Source organism: Arachis hypogaea, chromosome 20 (assembly GCF_003086295.3).
Source record: "Arachis hypogaea cultivar Tifrunner chromosome 20, arahy.Tifrunner.gnm2.J5K5, whole genome shotgun sequence".
In the NCBI taxonomy this organism is placed as follows: domain Eukaryota; kingdom Viridiplantae; phylum Streptophyta; class Magnoliopsida; order Fabales; family Fabaceae; genus Arachis; species Arachis hypogaea.
Genome location: NC_092055.1, coordinates 141,229,018 through 141,249,126, shown reverse-complemented (window position 1 = coordinate 141,249,126; position 20,109 = coordinate 141,229,018). Strand labels below are relative to the sequence as shown.

Here is a 20,109-nt window from a genome sequence, read left to right as displayed (position 1 = left end):
CCGATTAAAATCGGTTTAGTTTGGTTCGGTTTGTTCGGTTTTCCAATTAATTACTGAAAAAAAAGTCTAAAAATTTCAAGAACTACTAGAGCCAAGACTGAAATATAAAAAAAATAGTGAAGTACTGAAGTATAAGCAACTAACAAACATTAGAACGTACACTTCCATTCAAACATTCCTAATTTCATGTACTGACTGGAATTGGACAAAATGCAGAAATTCCTACTGCAAATTGTACAACTTTTCACTTTCACCATTAACAACAAAATGTTGTGAAGGCTGTGACATTCATGACAAATCAATGGAATTTCTTCAGTAAAAATCAAGTTCAATTAATCATGAAAATGAGCAAGAGCTGAGGGCTGAGAGTGGAGCAAAATACATTTTAGGAACGGAAAGATAAGAGCCAGAACTATTCCTCTAAACAGTTTATAAAAAGAGTAGTATAATAATACAGAATCAATATATATAACATCTTAACAATACAAAAAGAAAAGATGTTAATCCATTAATGACAGCATAAAAATAATAACAAACAACCAACTAAAAGGTTAGAACCAAGTATATTGGTACTGGTACGTGTTTAGCCAATAACCAGCAGAAGCAGAAGCAAAAATATCAATAGGTTGAACATAAAAAATCAAGGAAAAAAAAAGATTAACAACATGATAAAGATTGAAACTATAATGAAATAAAATATCACAGAATCTGCTGTTTGGTAAGTTTTTCACAGCATTGGACCCAAATCCTCGATCCAAGCCAATAAATCTATCTCGTGCCCTGCATCAATGAAAAAGACTTCCAAAAATCAATGACAAATACATTGAACAAATACACTAAACAAATAATTAAAAAATCAGAAGCATAAATTCAAACAAATACATTCAGCAAATATATTCAACAATGAACAATAATCAGCAACAAATATATTCAACAAATACATTCAACAAATATATTCAACAAATACCTGACTTGGAGGCTCCTTATTTGACTCGGTGGACTCTGACCTTCGACGGTGCTGGGAGGGAGGGGGTTCGGCGATGCTGGGAGGGGCTGGGTTCGGCGCTGCTGAGAGGGGTTGGGAGGGCTAGGTTCAGCGCTGCTGGGAGGGACTGAGTTTGGCGCTGCTGGGAGGGGCTAGGAGGGCTGGGTTCGACGCTGTGCTGGGAGGGGCTGGGTTCGGCGCTGATGGGAAGGGTTGGGAGGGGTGAGATCGGCGTTGTGCTGGGAGGGGCTGGAAGGGGTGGGTTCGGCGCTGTGCTGGGAGGGGGAGTTTGAACGCGCTAGGTTAGAGTTAGGGAAATCTGATTTGGGGGTGGGGGCATGGGGTAATAATGGGGTTGGGCTAATGGGGTAATGGGGTAATGGGATAATGGGTTTTTTCAGGTGACCGGTTCGGTTCGGTTTTTATTGTTAGAACCGAAAACCGAATCGAACCGCAATAAAAACAGCAAAATATATTTTTTTCGGTTATCAGTTTATTCGGTTTTCGGTTTTTTTGGTTCGGTTGGTCGGTTTAGATCGGTCCGGATCGGTTTTGAACACCCCTAGTTATTACTAAAGAAAACATTACAATATGTGGTAATACGCATTTTGTGGTGGTTTAAACAAAACCGCCGCAAAATATAAAACAGTAAGTCACCCGGCGCACATATAGCGGCGGTTTTCGAAAGGACGCCGCGAAATGCAAATTTGATGGAAATATAGCGGCGGTTTAAAAAAACCGTCGCTAAATGTCGGCCTGATTGCAGTCCCAACCTCTAACCGCCGCTATATGCGCCGCAGTTTGTCTTTTCGCGGCGGTTTCACACTACCGCCGCAAAATAACCGTCGCTATCTTAAGGAATTGTTGTAGTGATACTATATAGGTTAGAGAATCATTTAATGCCATTCATCTTTTAAAAACCTACTTAATATTCAAAAATTAATTACTTGAACATATAATTTATTTTTTTCACATCCAAAACCTCATTCAAATAATTAGTATATTAAGTGAGCAATCGTTTCTATAATCCTAAGCTAGCAGCAATAGATATAAGTAATAAAAAGAATTGGAAGAGAAGACGAAGAGAGAGAACATGAAGCTAACAAAAATAACATGAGGTTAGTGTAAGAGAAAAAACAAGAATCAAAATAAAAAAGCCTATGCATAGATCTAGGGGGTGGCAGACTTAGGTAATGAGCACATCTTTTTGTTTAAATATCATGATTTTAGTAGGTTTTCTCTATAATTATATTTTCAATGAAAAATATATCATATTCCAATGAAGATAAAAGAAAATGGGGAGGGAATATCTAGCAGTATACAATTGAGAAACTTGAATTTTTGAAATAATTAAATTTTTTAATTTGGGAGAAAAAAGAAAAGAAACAACTAATAGATATTTGAAATCGAACATTCAAAATACACAGTATAAACCCTAGATTTGTCTATACCTACTAACATCTAATATCTAATCCAAAATCTTCATAGCCGCCACTATCAAATCGAAGAATAAGAAGGACAGACTTGAAATCCTATATCCTAATCTAATAATAGAAGAGAAATATAGCAAAGAGGTGTAAAAAATAATACGTAAATCAAGATAACTCCCTCTAAATTCTAGCCTAATGCATAGATAAAGAGAGAGAAGAGAGAAAAGAGAAAAAGAACAAAAACAACATGAGGTCAATATAAAGATAAAAGTAAGAAATAAAATTAAAAAATCTGTGCATAAATTTAAGGGATGGCAGACTTAGGTAATCAGTACACCTTTAATTAAGAATTAGTGAATGAGAATTCACTAGCTAATATAAATGTGCTTTTAGCTAGAAAAGGTTAAATCCTTGTGTTGATGATAAAATAATATTGAAATAACAAATAAAACGAGTTCTACCATTTATTTTTTTATTTAATTTTTAATTACTTAAATAATTAGTCTAAGCAATTTTAGTTTTAATCTAAGCTAACACGTCAATAAATTACCATTTACAATATGGCCACACAAAAATTATATATATATATATATTATAATTAGCTACTAAATTAATTATCATGTATTTTTGTATAAATATATAAATTGTTTAACTTATTTTTAATATATATTTTATATTTAAATATATATTTTATATAAATAATTTAGTTTAGTAATTTTTTTTGTGTATACCTAAAATGATTATACCGAATTTAAGTTTTAATATACTTATTATATATTTATTAAAATTAAAATATAAATTATTTAAAAAAATTTTAACTAAAGATAAAGAAATTCGAATCTACGATTTTTTAAATAAATATCAAGAGATTATATGCCATTTGAGCTATAACTTGTTATCAAATATGTAAATTTTTTTACCAATTATAGTCTTAGCATTTTTGATATAGAAAATAAATTGTATTTATTTTGTAAGTAATAAGTACACTAGCTCATTAGTCCAGTTTGAATACCACCTTGTTTACGATAAGGAAAAGTATAGGTAACCAACAAGATTTTTGAACAATGTGTAAACAATGTGAATTAATAGGGTTAAAAGAGTAATTTTAATTAGTAGCATTAAATTAGGGTGTAGTATATTTTCATTTGATTGGTGATTGTTTATGTTATTCAAAATTTTCATTGTTTATTTAGCACTCTCCTATAAGATAATGGTTAGTAACAAACTCTTAAATAGAAGTTGAATCTACGACAAACTTTGACCTATTGTACCAAAATGTTGTGGACAACAAAAAAATTTTACATGTCTCTCTATAAATGAATTTTCCATTTTGATTTCTCAGTTGTCACAAACAAAATGATAGCATTAGAAAGAAAAAAAAAAAACAGACAAGTGGTGCAGATATTTTGAATCCTGTTTGTTATATCTTATCCAAATTGCAAGTTGAAGTTCTAAACATGCATATGCTAATTTGAAGAACAACGTTCATCACATCACTACTTTATTGTATGCATGATGAAGATGCTTTGCTTATCGAATATTATTCCCATAAACAAAACAATTCTTGCTTCTTCACCCAATAACGATGTTCCTATTCCTCCTCCTTCTTCTTCGTCCAAGAGAAGAAAAGTTGGGCCTCGAAGACCACCAAAACCCACTGTAATCCAAATTGAACGCATTGTTGGTGCTGGAAGCTTTAGAGATGGCGAACAAGCGGGGCATGCTCTTCTTCTTCTTCCTTCAATTTGGTGAAGACTCACATGCAGTGTCTTCGTGTGAATTTGATAGTCGAAAACTGTTACATGATAATTTAGTCAAATATTACTAAATTATCTAATAGTTTTTAAATATCATCTTCCCACGAAGATAACTGCAAGTGCGTTTCCGCCTTCTTCTTAACTCATTCATTCTTAATTTTGGTTTATAATGAATGAACAGAGATTCGGACGTGAGGAAGTCAGTGTTCGACTTGTTCTTGGGCCAAGCATTTGAAGGGCCAGTGGAGAAGAAAATCAGAACAACTGGCGAGTGGCTTCTTACTAATGCTGAGCCTCGATTTCAAAAATCGGGTATTCCATTTTCACTTTCTCATTTTTTTTATAATATTAATTTTACAAAAATACTATTTGCACGTGTAAAAATCAATTACCAAATCAACTGTTATGTACTTGTCAATTAATACAACAAAATTATCCAAAAAGTTGGACAAAACTACTCAGTCTACTATTGATTTTGGATACTTTGTCGAATTTATTAGAGATATAATCATTCATATGTTTTCTCCTCTGAGTTTAAGGTTTTGAAAAGAGTAATATCATGTCATGTTATCAATTATTAGTGACTTTTAAAAGAAAGAATTTTAGTGAAAAAAAAAAAAAGAAAAGAAATAATGTTAATGTGGACCAATGCTTATGACATGTTTTCTTCAAACATTTAAATTGCTGCAGGCAAAGGAATTCTCAAGTTTATTTTCCAATTGATGCTACCAATTTGGATTATGTCACTACTAGTTGCTAGTGGAGTTATCAAGTTACCATTCAGTAGTCCTTTTCTTGATGACCTACTCTTGTGAGCCTAGTACACTTGTTCTTTACAGATTCAATGAAGGTCAATTTCCAAGTTCAGATAACACTGTGTTCTGAGATATAAATGCATGTATATAGAAGAAGTATACAAATATCTTGTCATAGCATGCCTCTCAAATAAAATAAGTTTTTTATAATATCCAAATGTAATAATTCCAAATATAATATTTCTAAGAATATAATTTCTTGAAATATATTTCTTAACCTTCAAACAAATGCCTACTAAGTTTACTTAATTGATAGATAATCAATGAATCAAGTTAAATTTCTGTTTCGTTGATACTTTGTAAAAATTACTTGTTTTATTTATCAACATCTTTGAAATCAGATATTCTATAACTGCACTAAGATTTCAACATAAAATCTCATGCATATTACACTGGTTCAGACAACAAATATACTATTACAACAAAAAAGAAGCAATTTCAAGATTTGTAGCCCTGCACTGCTCCTGACAGACAGTTGAACTCATCATGTTGGCAAATTTCTAAGCAGACGAAGGGCTCGTTCCCAATGCGGTCTCTGAGCCAGAATAATTCGTCTCAAGGCCGGGACTGCTCCGGCCACCACGATTGCCGAATGGTTGTCGCTGTCCATACTCAGATTGTACAGTATTGCCAAGCTTGCCTCAACTGCCTTTTCACTCCCTTCTTCAATCAGCTTCACCAATGGATAAATCGCTCCCTCGGAAATAATAGCTCCACTGGAATCCACCACTCCTTCAGACACTATTCTGTTGAGTTCCACTACAGCATTTTCCTGTGTTTCTCGAGAAAACGAATTTTTAATCTGTTCCAGAAGCCTCGGAATTGTCTCATAAAGTGTAACTTCCACATTGATTGGATCAGAAGAAGTGTTGGAACTAGAGAGAAAATTAAGTTTGACAAGGCAAGCAGCTACCCAATCTTTGTGATAGAGAGGGATCCTCGACCGGAGTATTTCACGAAGCAAGCCGATGAAATGGGAGGAATCTGTTTTGTGCCGGAACTGCTCATTATCGAGTAGTCTTGTCATCAGCCGGGATGCTGCAGATATGGCACGACCGGCTTCTTCGAATTCAATTGTGTATGCTTCTGAAAATTGCTCTTCAACATCAGATTCCATGTCCGCTGCAATGACAAGACAAATTATGAGCCAAAATTTGATCCATAGGTAATATATCCCGGGATCAACGAACAGCCAAGAAATCATTTTCCCAATAAATATGTTGAGAAACCCTTTTGTTCAACTTTTGCCGAGTAGCTAAGTCTATCGGTTGAGCTGGTTCTCTAAATATCCAAGATACTTACAGTGACTAATATCACTGAGAAGGTTTTGGGAATCAAAGAAATCAAAACCCATTGTTGAAAAGAACAAAGCATGTTGAGGCTAAACATAATTGCCAATTTGAATGCGAAAATATTCAACAAAGACTTCCATTCACTAGACATGTATGGACTAGCGTTACTCGCAACCACCTTCACCAAAGTACTCAATAAAAATAGAATAAATCATATTTGGAACTTGTAAGCATATGCTTAAGCAATATTTTTGGGGAACATGTATTAGTTGACTAGTGAATTGGGCTCATATGACACTATAACCATACTTTTGTAGTGAGTTTTATTCTTCAATATAAATAGAGAGAGGATATCTAACATCAAATTAATCATTCCTATATAATCAACCAAGTACACACATATTGAAGCAGAAAACATTATTGTTTTTGCTCAAGAGATTAAAAGAATATGTACTTGTAACAATTCATGTATTGCATATTACAAGTAAGAAATTCCTTACCTGAAATTTTCAGAAGCTTTTGCTGAAAAACAGAGTTGAGACCAGATTCAATATCTGCAGAAATAACAGAGGCCAACGTTTGGTCAGCTAGTGCAACAAACTCGAGCACAGATGCAGCTTTTTCTTGTAAACTGGGTGAAGAGGACTTCAGAATCTCAACAAGACGTGCAATGAAATCAGATTCCAGTATAGCATTCCTGAAGATCCAAATAGAAAAGAAAAAATTCAATGTCAACAAAAACTTCGGAGAGGTTTTATGGCTTCTTGCTCAGATCAATCTAGGAACTCCGTGTAATTAAACTTCAATAACACCATCGAAGTCTGCTTTAGATCCTTATGGTCAACCTGGAGTTTGTTTCTGATATGGCTTGTTCAGTTCTTAACCCAGCTGGAATTTCACTTTTCGCTGTGTCAAACATCTTCTCAGATCCATTAACTGGTCCGTCATAAAACTGAAAAGAATCAATGTACTTGATATTTAATAAACAACCAGATAAAAATCAGCTCAAAATCTGCAGCAAGATATGTAATACTAACCTTCAAATGCATCTCTTTACTGGGGTCTAGTATCTGAGCGACTATGTTCAGAGCCTGCAGAAGCAACTTATCAACCTCAAAGCATTGACGTAACTATTTTAACAAACCAGGCTCTTGCCAGAATTAACTAAAACAAGAAATACATATATACCTTCTCCACAACAGGTTCAGCTATTTCTGAGGACTTTAAAATACTGATTAAAGGATGTAAAACACCCTCAGCTTCAATCATCCGGCAAACAATATTGCTGCATCAAGAAATCATTATGCATCGATTCAGTTTACCAATTATGATTACACAATAAATGGATAAACCTAAAACTATTTTAGCAATTCATCTTATTACGACAACCAAGTCTTACCTTAGCAGAGGCCATGGCTTTCTAATTTCATAAAATATAATTGTTATGTGCTACGTTAAGATTTTCCTCAATTTTCTTTTGTTCCACTTATATCCTATAATGTATATCAGACTTCACAAAATTAACAATGGTCCTACCTAGCAGACAGCCTTTCCAAAGCTTGTATTGCAGCAAATTGGACCTCATTATGATCACAATTCAAAAGACGTACTAAATGTTTAATTGCTCCAGCCTCCTTAAATGCAATGCGCATATGTTCATTGATACATGCACCAGCAATTGACTCAGCAGACCTTACAATTGCAGACTTATCTTCAAGTTCTAATATCAGCACCAAACGAGCAACACCATCCATCCAAGGCAAAAGTGTAAGCAGCTGATCATTTGAACATTCAGATACCGTCTTCTCTTCCATTTCTATAGCCCCAATACGAGCAAGGAATTGCTGTTGTGTCCGTCCAATGATTGCATTGACTTTTGCTTCATCTATGTTAGCATTCTTGTCATCAATATTTAATCCAAGAAGTAATTCTGATGCACCAAATTTGGAATTTCGTCCAGGAGTCTTTTCAATTTCAGTTCCATCTGGTAGTGTGGGCCACGCATGTAATCGTGGGGTGAATGATTTATATGCTGCAGCACCAATTAATGGCACAGGAACCAGTCCTTCTTCAATAACAAGAATTCTATAATAATCATCATCCTTAACAAGTTCCAACAATGCATTTCTTGCTTCCTTTTTAATAACTTTAGAACCTTCTGAATTAGATATTAAGAACTTTGCCTGAAAGAAACTCAGAGAATCATATTTAGGAACTGATGGAACCAATGACCAATTAAATTATCAACAAACTTTACAAAATGTCTCCTAGTTTTTTATTTCCATTCAATTTTAATTGTGAGGAATAAAAACCAGGGGTTCTGTACAAATTTCAGTATTACAGAAATCAGAAAAAGGTATAGCTAACTGAACAGTAAGAATTTTTTAGATAAAAGAAAATGAACAGTAAAAATTATATTCTGCTGATGAAATACCAAATAAATGCAATACAAACAGACTTATCTACCCCTTTCGTTATACTAACCTTGAGAGATAATGAGTTATGACTAAGAGAAAATACAAATACACCATACCAGGGGAGTACAAACAAACAAACTGTCGATTTAACCCAGAAGAATTTTTGTATCACTTCTTTTTAATAAAAGAATTTTATATGTGAATCAGAAAGATTGAGTAAAAAAATTCGGACAACAAGAGATCCTCTTCACAAAGGTGAATTACGGGGGAAAAAAGGAAATATCCAGAGAGCAAAGCTCTTGAATCTCTCAACAAGTGAACAAATCTTAGAGAGAAATTATTCTAAAATGAGCATGATTTGTTTGTTCCCAAAATTCTCTTATTAAAATTATAAGAATACAACTCCAGCCAAATAGACCAGACAATGGCATAGGCTACTACTAACACAAGGATTTTCTTCCTTCCATTTAACAAAGCCAGCAAAACTGGGCAAGATGAATTGGTCCATAGGATTACAACAATAAAATCTTCTCTAATAACTGGGAAAAAGGGAAAATGATATACACCAGCATAACTGGGCAAAATGAACTGGTCCATAGGATTACAACAATAAAATCTTCTCTAACAACTGGGAAAATCATATATACTAATACAATGATAAATCTGAACAGAGAATGTTATAGTCTTATTGCATAATGCACACTGTACCTTGAGATTATTTAATAAAGAATATAGGACCTTTTTGCACTTTGATAGGCTTAACACTAGAGAGAAGGATCAAAAAAATACTTTTCAGCATGTAAAACCAGAATGGCATGTAATATGTATATATTATTAGGAGAGTAACAACTAACAGCGTTCCAATAAACACAAAGGAATCCTCACCAATTTTGGTATAACACCTGATTCAACCATCGCGTCATGATTATTGCGGTTCAATGCTAAATTTGCCAAAATGCCTCCTGCAGCTTCCTTTACTTTCATATCCTCATCATCAAGGTATTTAATAGATAATGGTAGAATGTCACTCTTTGCCATTCTCCTGCAGAGATTCTCATCAACAGATAAATTCCAGAGTGTACCCATACTCTGCTCCTTCACCTGCCAAAAATGAATACAAAAGATTCTCAATTTTGAACACCAGTGAAATATGTGAATATGAATTAAATTTACAGAATAAGAGGTCACATACCTCAGTGGCCAAGGACAATTGCCTCAACAATCTATTTATCTCTTCTACTGCTCCACTATCTGCTACAGCATTCCTATATAGATTGACTGAAGATATTGATCGCAAAAGACCTGCAGCTGCCTCACATGTTGCACTAGACTCTGATCTAAGGAGGTTTGCAATAAGATTAATACAACCAGGAAATTGCATTATAGTGTCAATACACTTCTTTCCACCAAGTGAATATTTCCAGAGAGCAATTATAGCTTGCTCTCTATCCAGAGGATCATGATCTAGGCCTAACATACGGACAAATAAGGCCACATAACCATCACCAAGGCCAGAAGACGTGCTCTCTACTGCATCAATACCCTGAAACAAAATTCAAGTACTCATTATCACTGAAATGTTAACTATAACATTTGAACAATTTTGGAGAAGGAAAATGTTCAGGGTTCTGTAAAGTTGTGTAGTTTCTGCAATTCTGAGTCCACATAGCAGGAAAGAACTGCTTGCATTTCTCAAGGTGCATTGTGGAGACAGGACTTTGTCTTTACTTCTGTGCTCAAATCATTGTATTCTTAAGAGGGTTACGGTTTCACATATCAGATGTGCATAGAGATTGAACTACATTATTTTTCTCAATAATTTTTATCTGAGTTACCTTTTTTTTTTAATAAAAGAAAAACATCAAGACAAGTAAATAATAACACAATTATCCATATAAATTTCTCCTTCTAGCTAACCGATGGAAAGAAGAAATTTTGTCCTCTTATCTTGTAATCTTCTTGTTTCTTAACAGATTTCTTCTTCTATCAAAAGTAAGTATTACATCAAATGAATAGCTGTCTATATTGAATTTATATTATGCACACTCACTACCAAAGTTTTACTACTTCAAGGGACAAACAATCTATGTATCAAAATCAAAAACCCTAAATTTTGAATAATATTTCCTGGTATCACCAACTAGCAAAGCATATTGGCACTAAATTGTTCAAACATAACAACTTTGAATGAAACAGCATGGCCTTCAAAAGTGTGACACTTAGCTATAAGGTTCTAATAAACATATATCACAATAAAAAGAGAAAAGAAACGAGAGAGGGAATTTGAACATACTGAAAGGGATGAAGAGTGTTGTGAGGTGGAATCAGGACCGTTACTACTGACCCTGGGAAGGAGAGAGAGTTTGGAATTTGGTTTTGAGAAGATTGAGAGTCTTGTGTTGATTGGGATGAAAGCAGAGAGATTAGAGGGCGTAAGAACAGTGAAAACCGCCGGAAACATGTTATTCAGAGTGGTTTCTGGGTTTTTCTGGCATTCAACAACAAATTCTATTCATAACAACTAGCGTTGGAGGCTTGCAGCTTAATGCAGGCAACAAGGAAACCATATCTGGGCCAATTTTACTTTGCATTTTTTTTTGGGTTGCCATATATCTCGACCCGCCCAGGTTAAAAACTAATTAGTCGCATATTTGAATTTTATTTAAAAATGTCTAATGAGTTGTTATATATACGATATTTAAACTATTAAGCCTTGCTTAAATAAATAAATATATGTATGATTTAATTTATTTTTATATATATTTATATTTTAATATGTATAATTTTATATATTTATAATAATTAATTTTAATATACACGTAGTATAATTATATTTTTAAAGAGCTAAATAATTTGGTTTTAACGTATATTCCTAAACACATATTAACTAAATATTATTTTATTTTATTTTGTTATAAAATTTCATGAAAAAAGTATTTTTAATACCCAAATATTAATTCCAAAAATAACAAAAACAAACAATTTAATACGGATAGGAAAAGGATCTGATAGTCAAACATTATAGAGTAAAACGAAATAAATTAAGGGAGCCTCTCCTATCAATAATAATCAATGTAGCATACAAAATTTATGTTACAATCTTTAATGTAAATTAAGAAAATATTTAATGTTAGTTTTAAGTTTAAGTTTATTTTGGATTTTATAAAATTATACATATTAGAACATAAATACACATGAAAAATAAACTAAATCATACGTATATTTATATATAATATTTATATTTCGAGTGCATCCGAAATATGACCAGCGCGTCTCGTATCACAAAACGGAATCATTACATTCGAGATACGTTTGTTTTTCAGTTTCTCCTATGGTATCTGAGATATGACTCTAAATATAATTTAATAAATACTTATACATTTATTTAAATCAGTGAATATTTTTTTTTAATTTAAATAAAAAAATTTGTCTATTTATTTCTAAATATTTTTTTATTCTTTTCATTCTAAATATTTTAAATTACTACCCAAAAAAAAATTCAATCAATTATTTTTTAGGCTCCTTTTTTCTATTAGGCTCTCTTGTCATGCATTTTCTTACTTGAGTCCTAAAATATCTATGTCCCCTTCTTTATCTAATTGTTTTCGTTTACTCATGCTTGTGAGGTCTCACCTCACCTCATCACTATTGCGTTGACGAGTATTAAATATTTGGATTGGGTTTTTAAAAAACAAAATCACACTGTAGCATATCAAGTCGTCATTAGATGAAGCAAATTTGTATTCTTAGATCATGTAATTAAGGAGGTAGGATTTAGCTCGTTTATCACTCTTATTATAAATGTGTGATTTGCAAGAGAAAAAAAATTGGTAGCTAAGAAAAACAATTGAAAAAAAATTGGAACAATGTTTTTGAATTAATTATGTTAAAAAAAGTTAATTTTAATTTTAAAAATCAAATTTTGAATTAATTAAATATAATTCTTAATTTAAATGGTCAATGAACCTAAAATGCAACCCATTATTTACGTTATCCGTATCTCAAATTTTGTTCACTTAGCAGAATTGTTAACACATACATAATTTAACAAACAATAATTTCCTCTCAAACAACGATGTATCTCATATAACTATGCAACTAAACTTGAGTATTCGAAATGTTTGCACACATTCATGTTAGTGGCATAGTATGATAAAATTATATTCATGTAGAATTTACATACATATTGACATATCGCATAAGTTTGAAAAATAGTTGAAAACAGCATCATCAAGAATTAGAGTTAGAGTTAGGATTAATGGTTCCTTGTTTTGCCTTAAGGACAAGTTCCTCGGTGGTGGTTCCAATGATTTCATTTGCTCGTTTCAGCCCAACACATATATACCTACCAATCACGTCCTATATTTCAAAAAAAAAAAAAAAAAAAAAAACTCAAATCAACAAAGGTAATTATATCTATATAGAGTTAAAAAAAATAACTCACCAAAAAAAAGGTAGAGTATACCTATGGCCATAGCAGCTAAACAATTTAAGTAATACTTAAAAATGTTATTAAAATTATATTTTTAATTTTTATAATTTTTTTTATTTTTAAATTAAAAATTGTTAAATAAAAAATATTATTTTATATATAGTTTCAAAATCAAGTTATTGGTTTCTAAAGTATTATAAAATTTTTGAAGTGACTAAGTTAATATAAGATGGAGTTTAAAGTGGTGATTATTATGGTTGCTAAATTATTAAAAATAATTTTTTTTAAATTAAAAGTATTTTTAAATATTAAAAAAATATTACTTTAATTTTAGTAACATTAGCTTAATATAGAGGAAATTAAATCTGACCTGGGTAACAATTCCTAGCTTTTCTAATTTTTGAATTGCATCATCCACATCAAAGTTACAAGTTTCCCCAAACTCTTCCCGAATCAATTCCTCACACCAATTATCAAGACACTGAATCAATTTGCCATACAAATTTATAAGTAGCATTAGCAACACCCTCTTTGTTTTTAAATATTATAAAAACACAAATTAAAGTTTGCAATAAATAAGGGAAATGAAACACACAAAATTCCTCAATTAATATTGTTGTATAAATATTAAATACCTCTCTTGAAGCTTTTCCTTGTTCCATAAGAATAAAGAATGAAATTATTACCTCCTTAACCTGCAAATAAACATTTAAGATTTGCATCTTTTAAGATACATGTAACAATTAATAAAACATCTCATGATATATATTTGAGTAAAGTGATAAATAAACTCTTAAAGAAGAAAAAAAAATCAATAAAATCCTTTAGAACAACAGATGTGGACACACTATCTTTAAATTAGCTTTATATAATTATGGTAGAAAGTTTTAATTTGAACTAACTTATCCACATTTGTTATTCTAGAGAACTTTATTGATATATTTTTTTTAGTCGGTCTAAAATTTAAATCTTTAAAGATTTAGACAAAAGGACAAATAGATAATTAACATTTTAGTTCGTGAATATTTAAATCCCTGAGAATTTGAAAATACATTTAAACAAATAACCTTCTTAAAATCTTGACAAATCGATCCTTCTGTTCATTTAGGTCTGTTAGACTCAGCGAAAAAATCAAACGTGGCTTCCATTAAACTAATTTGGTCGATAAAGATACACACGTAGGAGAGTTTTTAAAATGAAACAAATTAGATCTAGGGATCGATGTGTCCAAATTTTGAAAAGATACAAAATTTAACTGTATTTTCAAATATTCAAAAACTTAAACATCTACAAACCAAAAAATTAGAAATTAATTTATCCTTTTCTCAAAAATTTATTTATCGCTTTACTCTGTATATTTTTTTCACTCACTTCTTGTTGAATTACGTCGTCACATAAATGGAGAAGTGTAGCCTTTCCACTATCAAGTTGTTTGTCATACATTGACTTTGTAATCAAATTTTGGTACACAACCAAATTTTGTTGGAACCTATTTCAAGTAAAATATAAATAGCAACGTTAACTAAACCGTCAGAATTGTTTTATGATTTGATATATTTTACTAAATTATTTAATAAAATTTAATTAAAATACTTACGTGAAATATGTCTTAGCACAATAACCAATTAATGTGGAGAGAACAACTCCAATGACTTTCCAATCAGTTGTGCTCGTTTCAAGTGTACTAACTACAGTAACCTAAAAAAAAATCTGTCACTAATTATTATTCGGAATATAAATACATATTTAACATCTCATAACTTTTTATTATACTACTAAAAAATTTCAAGTTTGATTATTTTACTTAATTATTCTAGTGGCAAAGTATTTAATTGAAAAATAGGTGATCAATATGCATATATATACATAATATTTTTTAATCACAAATAATCTAATGATAATACTAACCAGGCCAAGAACAGCAGAAACAATAAACTTGACCCAATCCATTGGTGTCAAACCTGGATTCTTTTTTTCTGGCTATCAAGCACAAAAGTTTTTAGGTAACGATACAATTGAAATAATACTTTCAGAAATTAAAGCTTCATATATATTATAATAAGGTAACTCACAAGAACTAATTCCAAATCAGCCATTGGAATGCTTCTGAAATGCTTTACAAATATTCCTCGGTCTATTTTCGACTTTGAACTTGCTTGCCTAAATAAACAATTATTGTTTCTAATTACACTTCAATATATTACAATTAATTGAAGATTGGTATATACTAAACAATAGTTATTATATACTAAACGATATATATTTTTTTGGGCTAATCTTGATTATTTCTATGTATATTAACAAAAAGGTTTTAGTTTTTAATGATCATTCTTTTTATTTAAAGATAGAATAGTTTCTCATAAAATATTAGCACAATTGAGACTAGAGACATATGGTAGTAATACCTGTAGATAACAATTATTCTTTCGAATGTAGGTTCTTGGATTTTGGTCTTGTTTAACAAATTGCCAAAACTGTAAATTGTAGCAAATAATTTAGACAAGACAATCAAAATATTAAGCATAAAATTGGGCATTTTGGGATGTTGAAATGGATTACATTTCTTAGTAATACCTCAAAGGCATATTTTCAAGGCGTATTCGTTCATATGCGTCTTCTTGATAATCTTCTGTGTCTGTGTCGTCATTATTCTTTTGAGCATTCTTATGATGTCTTTTAAACCTTTTTAAGAAAATCTTTTCCAACCTGCATGCATGCATTCACCATATATATGTCACAAAACTTTATCAACATAATAAATACCCATACATGAAGATCAGATGAATTTTTAAATATTAACTTCACATATGAAGATGAGATGAATTTTTTTTTTCTTTAAAGAATTTTTTTTATGAGAAAAGTTAATTATGTTTATATGATTGGAAAAGTATGAGGAGCCAATAGAATATTTTTTATGGAAGTTTAGAGAGTATTAGAGATATAACCATTAGTGTTACCTTTTCCCATCAGTTGAAGCTTTTGAGATGAGTAGTATCATGACATTGTATTAGAGTTCTAGATCCAAAAGGTCAAGAGTTCGATCCTTGGTGAATACAAAAATCAGTTTAAGTTTTTGGGAAGATGTTTATTATCCCTAGTACTCGGATGGTTATTCTAGATAGTATGGGGATGTTCATTGTATACATTGTACAAATAAGTCATTGTCTTCCTAGCGGGACTCTTAATTATTATATTGTAAACACATATATAAAGAGACACATCCAAAAAATATATCTATAAAGACACTTCTATTAAACATAGCCATAAAAAATATATTTTTATTAGACACATCTACAAGACACTTCCATTAAATATAATAATAAATAAGAATTGACAGAAATGAGCAGAAATGCTGTTGGTAACGTAGCAGAAGCCTTAAACTTAATAGTAATCAAGACTTTGCTAAATGGATCATGTTTGGTCTAATTAATTAATAAATAAACTGATGGTGGAATAATTCCTTGCCTGGTTTTTCTCAATAAATAGGCCCAAAATCTAGCAATGAGCATATCCACTTTCTCCATTATAAAGAAATCAATTGTGCGATCGATTCCAATTCCACGTCTAAAGATAACATACTAAAATAGTACCAAGTGTTAGTTATTCATTTTTATAAATAACTCAGAAACTTGAAAAAGAAAAAAAAAGGACAATAATTTTGATTGCTATTGTAGATCTTTTAATTTAATATATATATCCAAAAAAAACTTAGGTATAGTTTGTTTTCAGATACTGAAATTAAGAGATTGAAATTTAAATATTGTATTTAGTAATCAGATACTGAAACTGAATTTTTAATTTTAAAATACAAAATTTTAATTTATTCAGTATTTTTAGAAAATAGAAATGGGAGTGAAATTTTTAAGGACAAAAACTAAAATTTTGATAATATTCTTTTAAAAAATATTCTTATTTAATTTTTTAAATTCTAAATTCACCTTTTAGTGTCTATGTTTATTTTAAACTGAACATAATAACGAGACATAATTCAGTTCAGTATATTTTACAACAAAAATAATAACATCTTGCATAAACGAATAACATAATGAAACTACTTTATAACTAATATATACTACTATTAGATTTAAATTATACCTTATCAGAAAAATCTGGAAGGTTGTCACGAGGATGTCTTTCGAAATATTTTCTCAAAAGTTTCTTATCAAGCTACATTCAATAAAAAAAAAATGTTATTTGCTACTTAAACAATCAAGCATATCAAATATTGTATAATATTATGACTTAAAAAAAAAATATATATATATATAAGAATAATTGCAAACCTTAGATTCATCAACGGTAATGGGAAGATTTAAAAGATATTGGCCTGAAAGAGCTACATCAATCTCTTCATCAGTCGCAATCTTGAAGTTGCTCTTTTCCATAACCTGTATTAATCATTCACAAATATTTCTATCTTGTTTATATCATGATTCTCAGAACTAAATCGAATTGATTGGTTCGGTCTTATTCGATTACTAAATGTCTAAATCAGTTTGGTTTAAAATAAAAATCGCTTGATAGTAAATCAGTCAAAAATTGATTAACTAATTAAATTGGTGCGTTTTTTAATAATTAACCGATTTAAAATAATAAATCACAAAAAATTAATCTTTTTACAAAATTTATATATTTTATACATAAATATATTATTTTATTATATTAAATTAAAATACCTGAAAGAGGAATTTCAAAAAATTCTGTTCAAGTTGATCAATTTCTTCATTGGATAATTTTTGTTGCTCTAATTTGGAAGCCCCATATACAGGATCAAAAAGAGCATAGAGTTGCTGTGAGCCCAAAAAGAAATGAATTAGTTTCCATAATGTTTTTGGTAAGGTAAAATTAAAAAAGAATGAGTACCATCATATCCTCAAACTGCAGATGATACCATGCTCGAATTGTATACTCTATTCTCTTACACAGCTTCAGAAATTCAGCTCGGTCCGAACCATGTTCTACTCATTGTGTCAACTATGTTAGCAACTCAAACTACCACTTAACACTATTTTGGAATGTTTTAAGAACTCAAGTTGATACAAAAATTAGTTTTAACAAAAAAGTTGCTAATAAATTAGAAAGATTCTAAGAATAGTGTCTGGTAATTGAATCGGTTAAAAAATTTAAAGATTCAATCGAAACTCAACCGGAATTGAATTGAATATAATAAAATAATATATTTCTTTAGATAAAAATAATTTTTTTCTATTCTATTATTTTAAATCGATTAACTAGTATAAAATTAGTTCAACCAATTAACTAATTTTTTTATCCGTTCATTACTAACCGGTTTTTTATCTGAATCGAATTTGTTTGGTGATCGGTTCGATTCGATTCAAAATTTTTGTTATGAATTCCGCTAAGGAGCCAATGGAGTATTTGTACAATGTGTACAATGGGCTATTTATTTGGTCCAATATGAGTTAAAAAATGAACATCCAGATAAAATACTACTAATTTCTCAAACGCAATACATCCATACTATCCAGAATAACCATCCAGGTACAGAAATAATAAACATCTGATATTCTACTGAATCGAACATCTCTAAACCCCTATTATACACATTGTACAAATACTCCATTGGCTCTCTATACTTCCTCTTTTTGTTATTACCAAAAGCAAAAGCAAGAAGTAGAAATGAAAAGAAAACTTACTAATAAGATTGGCCAATGTCAATATAAGTCTTGGTTTAAGAATAGGAATGACAGATTCACGCTCTAATCTTATGACTTCATTGTTCCTTTGGTGAGCCATGCATGCATGTATTTGCAAATTAAATTGGAATTCAACTAAGAGATTGCTTATTATATCAAATCATAGTCTTGGTTACACAATATCATGGAATATGCTAAGATTCATAGGCAAATTCATGCATGCTTCAAGTAACAATCATCAGATAACAAAAATACAAGAAATGCTAGAAAGAAAATAATGTTTCTCTTTACATTATTATTCTTGTCTATAAAATTTGAGTTCGATTTCTACGGAAGAGGAATTCTCATACATGGCCATTATTTATTCTTTGCAAGAGATGTGCGCTAACAAAAATTCTAGTAGGTACACGTACATTACATAAAATATATAGTTTGAACTATTCAAAATTATTATTCCCCTTTTTTTCAACAAAAACAAATATATTTTCTTATTGGTCAACGATTATGGTTTGCCAACGTGTCATTCTAAGTAGCATGGGAATGTGAAATAATTTCCTATTATCCACTATGTTTGATAAAATTCTATGGAATAAATAATTTGTTATCTTTTACTAATCTTAATTTTTTGTCTGACCATATTTTTTACTTCGACAAATTAAGAATTGATCTGTCATAAATCTAAGTTACATTTAAAAATTTATCGTTAATTATTGAATTACTGCATGCACAAAATAAAATTCAAACTTTCAATATTTAATTAAATAGACAAATAAATTATCACTGGACCAACCTAAATTAATTATATATTAGTTATTAACTAATAGAAGATTATTTCATTCTCTTGGTCTATAATAATAAGTAAAATGAAAAATAAAGCAAGTAATTAATAGTGAAAAATAAACAAACCTATAATGCTCAGACACGGGATACATCGACACGTAAGTTTTAAAATTTTATAAGATACGAAAACATTAATATATGTAAAATATAAAATATCATTTAGATAAATTGTAATGATATTTTGATATTTTATTGATATTAAAATATAAATTAATTTTTAATTATTTTTAATATCTTATTTTAATTATATAAAATATTTAAATTATTTTTTATTTTAATAAATAATAATATATAATATTTCTAAATTTATTTCATAAATACATGTTAAGAATAAGATTAAACACATTAATACGTGATGATATTTAGTATGTCTAAACGTATCCGTAAAAAAATTATTTTTTATTAAAACACAGTTCTATACAATAGACATCCACAATATGTTCGTGTTTCATAGAAACAAACAAACAATCAAGTCACTTAAAAC

At 30.2% G+C, this 20,109-nt stretch overlaps 3 protein-coding genes across 3 annotated transcripts; 1 reads left to right on the top strand and 2 right to left on the bottom strand.

The window, feature by feature from the left end:
- Nucleotides 1-3,674: 3,674 nt before the first annotated feature.
- Nucleotides 3,675-5,216, top strand: LOC112783248 (probable NAD(P)H dehydrogenase subunit CRR3, chloroplastic). The gene is made up of 3 exons (XM_025826094.2): nt 3,675-4,133; nt 4,354-4,484; nt 4,863-5,216. Exons 1-3 carry the CDS (start codon nt 3,928-3,930, stop codon nt 4,985-4,987), a joined length of 462 nt encoding a protein of 153 aa, XP_025681879.1. The 5' UTR covers nt 3,675-3,927; the 3' UTR covers nt 4,988-5,216.
- Nucleotides 5,217-5,283: 67 nt separating this feature from the next.
- LOC112783247 (uncharacterized) lies at nt 5,284-11,310 on the bottom strand. Its single transcript, XM_025826093.3, has 9 exons — nt 10,990-11,310; nt 9,889-10,239; nt 9,582-9,797; nt 7,816-8,462; nt 7,468-7,564; nt 7,317-7,370; nt 7,125-7,231; nt 6,780-6,976; nt 5,284-6,109 (listed from the first exon to the last, which is right to left on the bottom strand). The coding sequence occupies exons 1-9, from the start codon at nt 11,155-11,157 to the stop codon at nt 5,472-5,474; spliced, it is 2,475 nt and encodes an 824-aa protein (XP_025681878.1). The 5' UTR covers nt 11,158-11,310; the 3' UTR covers nt 5,284-5,471.
- Nucleotides 11,311-12,859: 1,549 nt separating this feature from the next.
- On the bottom strand, nt 12,860-18,885 carry LOC112786559 (uncharacterized). Its single transcript, XM_025829929.2, has 15 exons — nt 18,786-18,885; nt 17,992-18,086; nt 17,805-17,918; nt 17,412-17,516; nt 17,224-17,295; nt 16,594-16,706; nt 15,703-15,834; nt 15,534-15,602; nt 15,201-15,288; nt 15,037-15,108; nt 14,726-14,826; nt 14,500-14,617; nt 13,764-13,823; nt 13,499-13,609; nt 12,860-13,055 (listed from the first exon to the last, which is right to left on the bottom strand). The coding sequence occupies exons 1-15, from the start codon at nt 18,883-18,885 to the stop codon at nt 12,927-12,929; spliced, it is 1,479 nt and encodes a 492-aa protein (XP_025685714.1). The 3' UTR covers nt 12,860-12,926.
- Nucleotides 18,886-20,109: the final 1,224 nt, after the last annotated feature.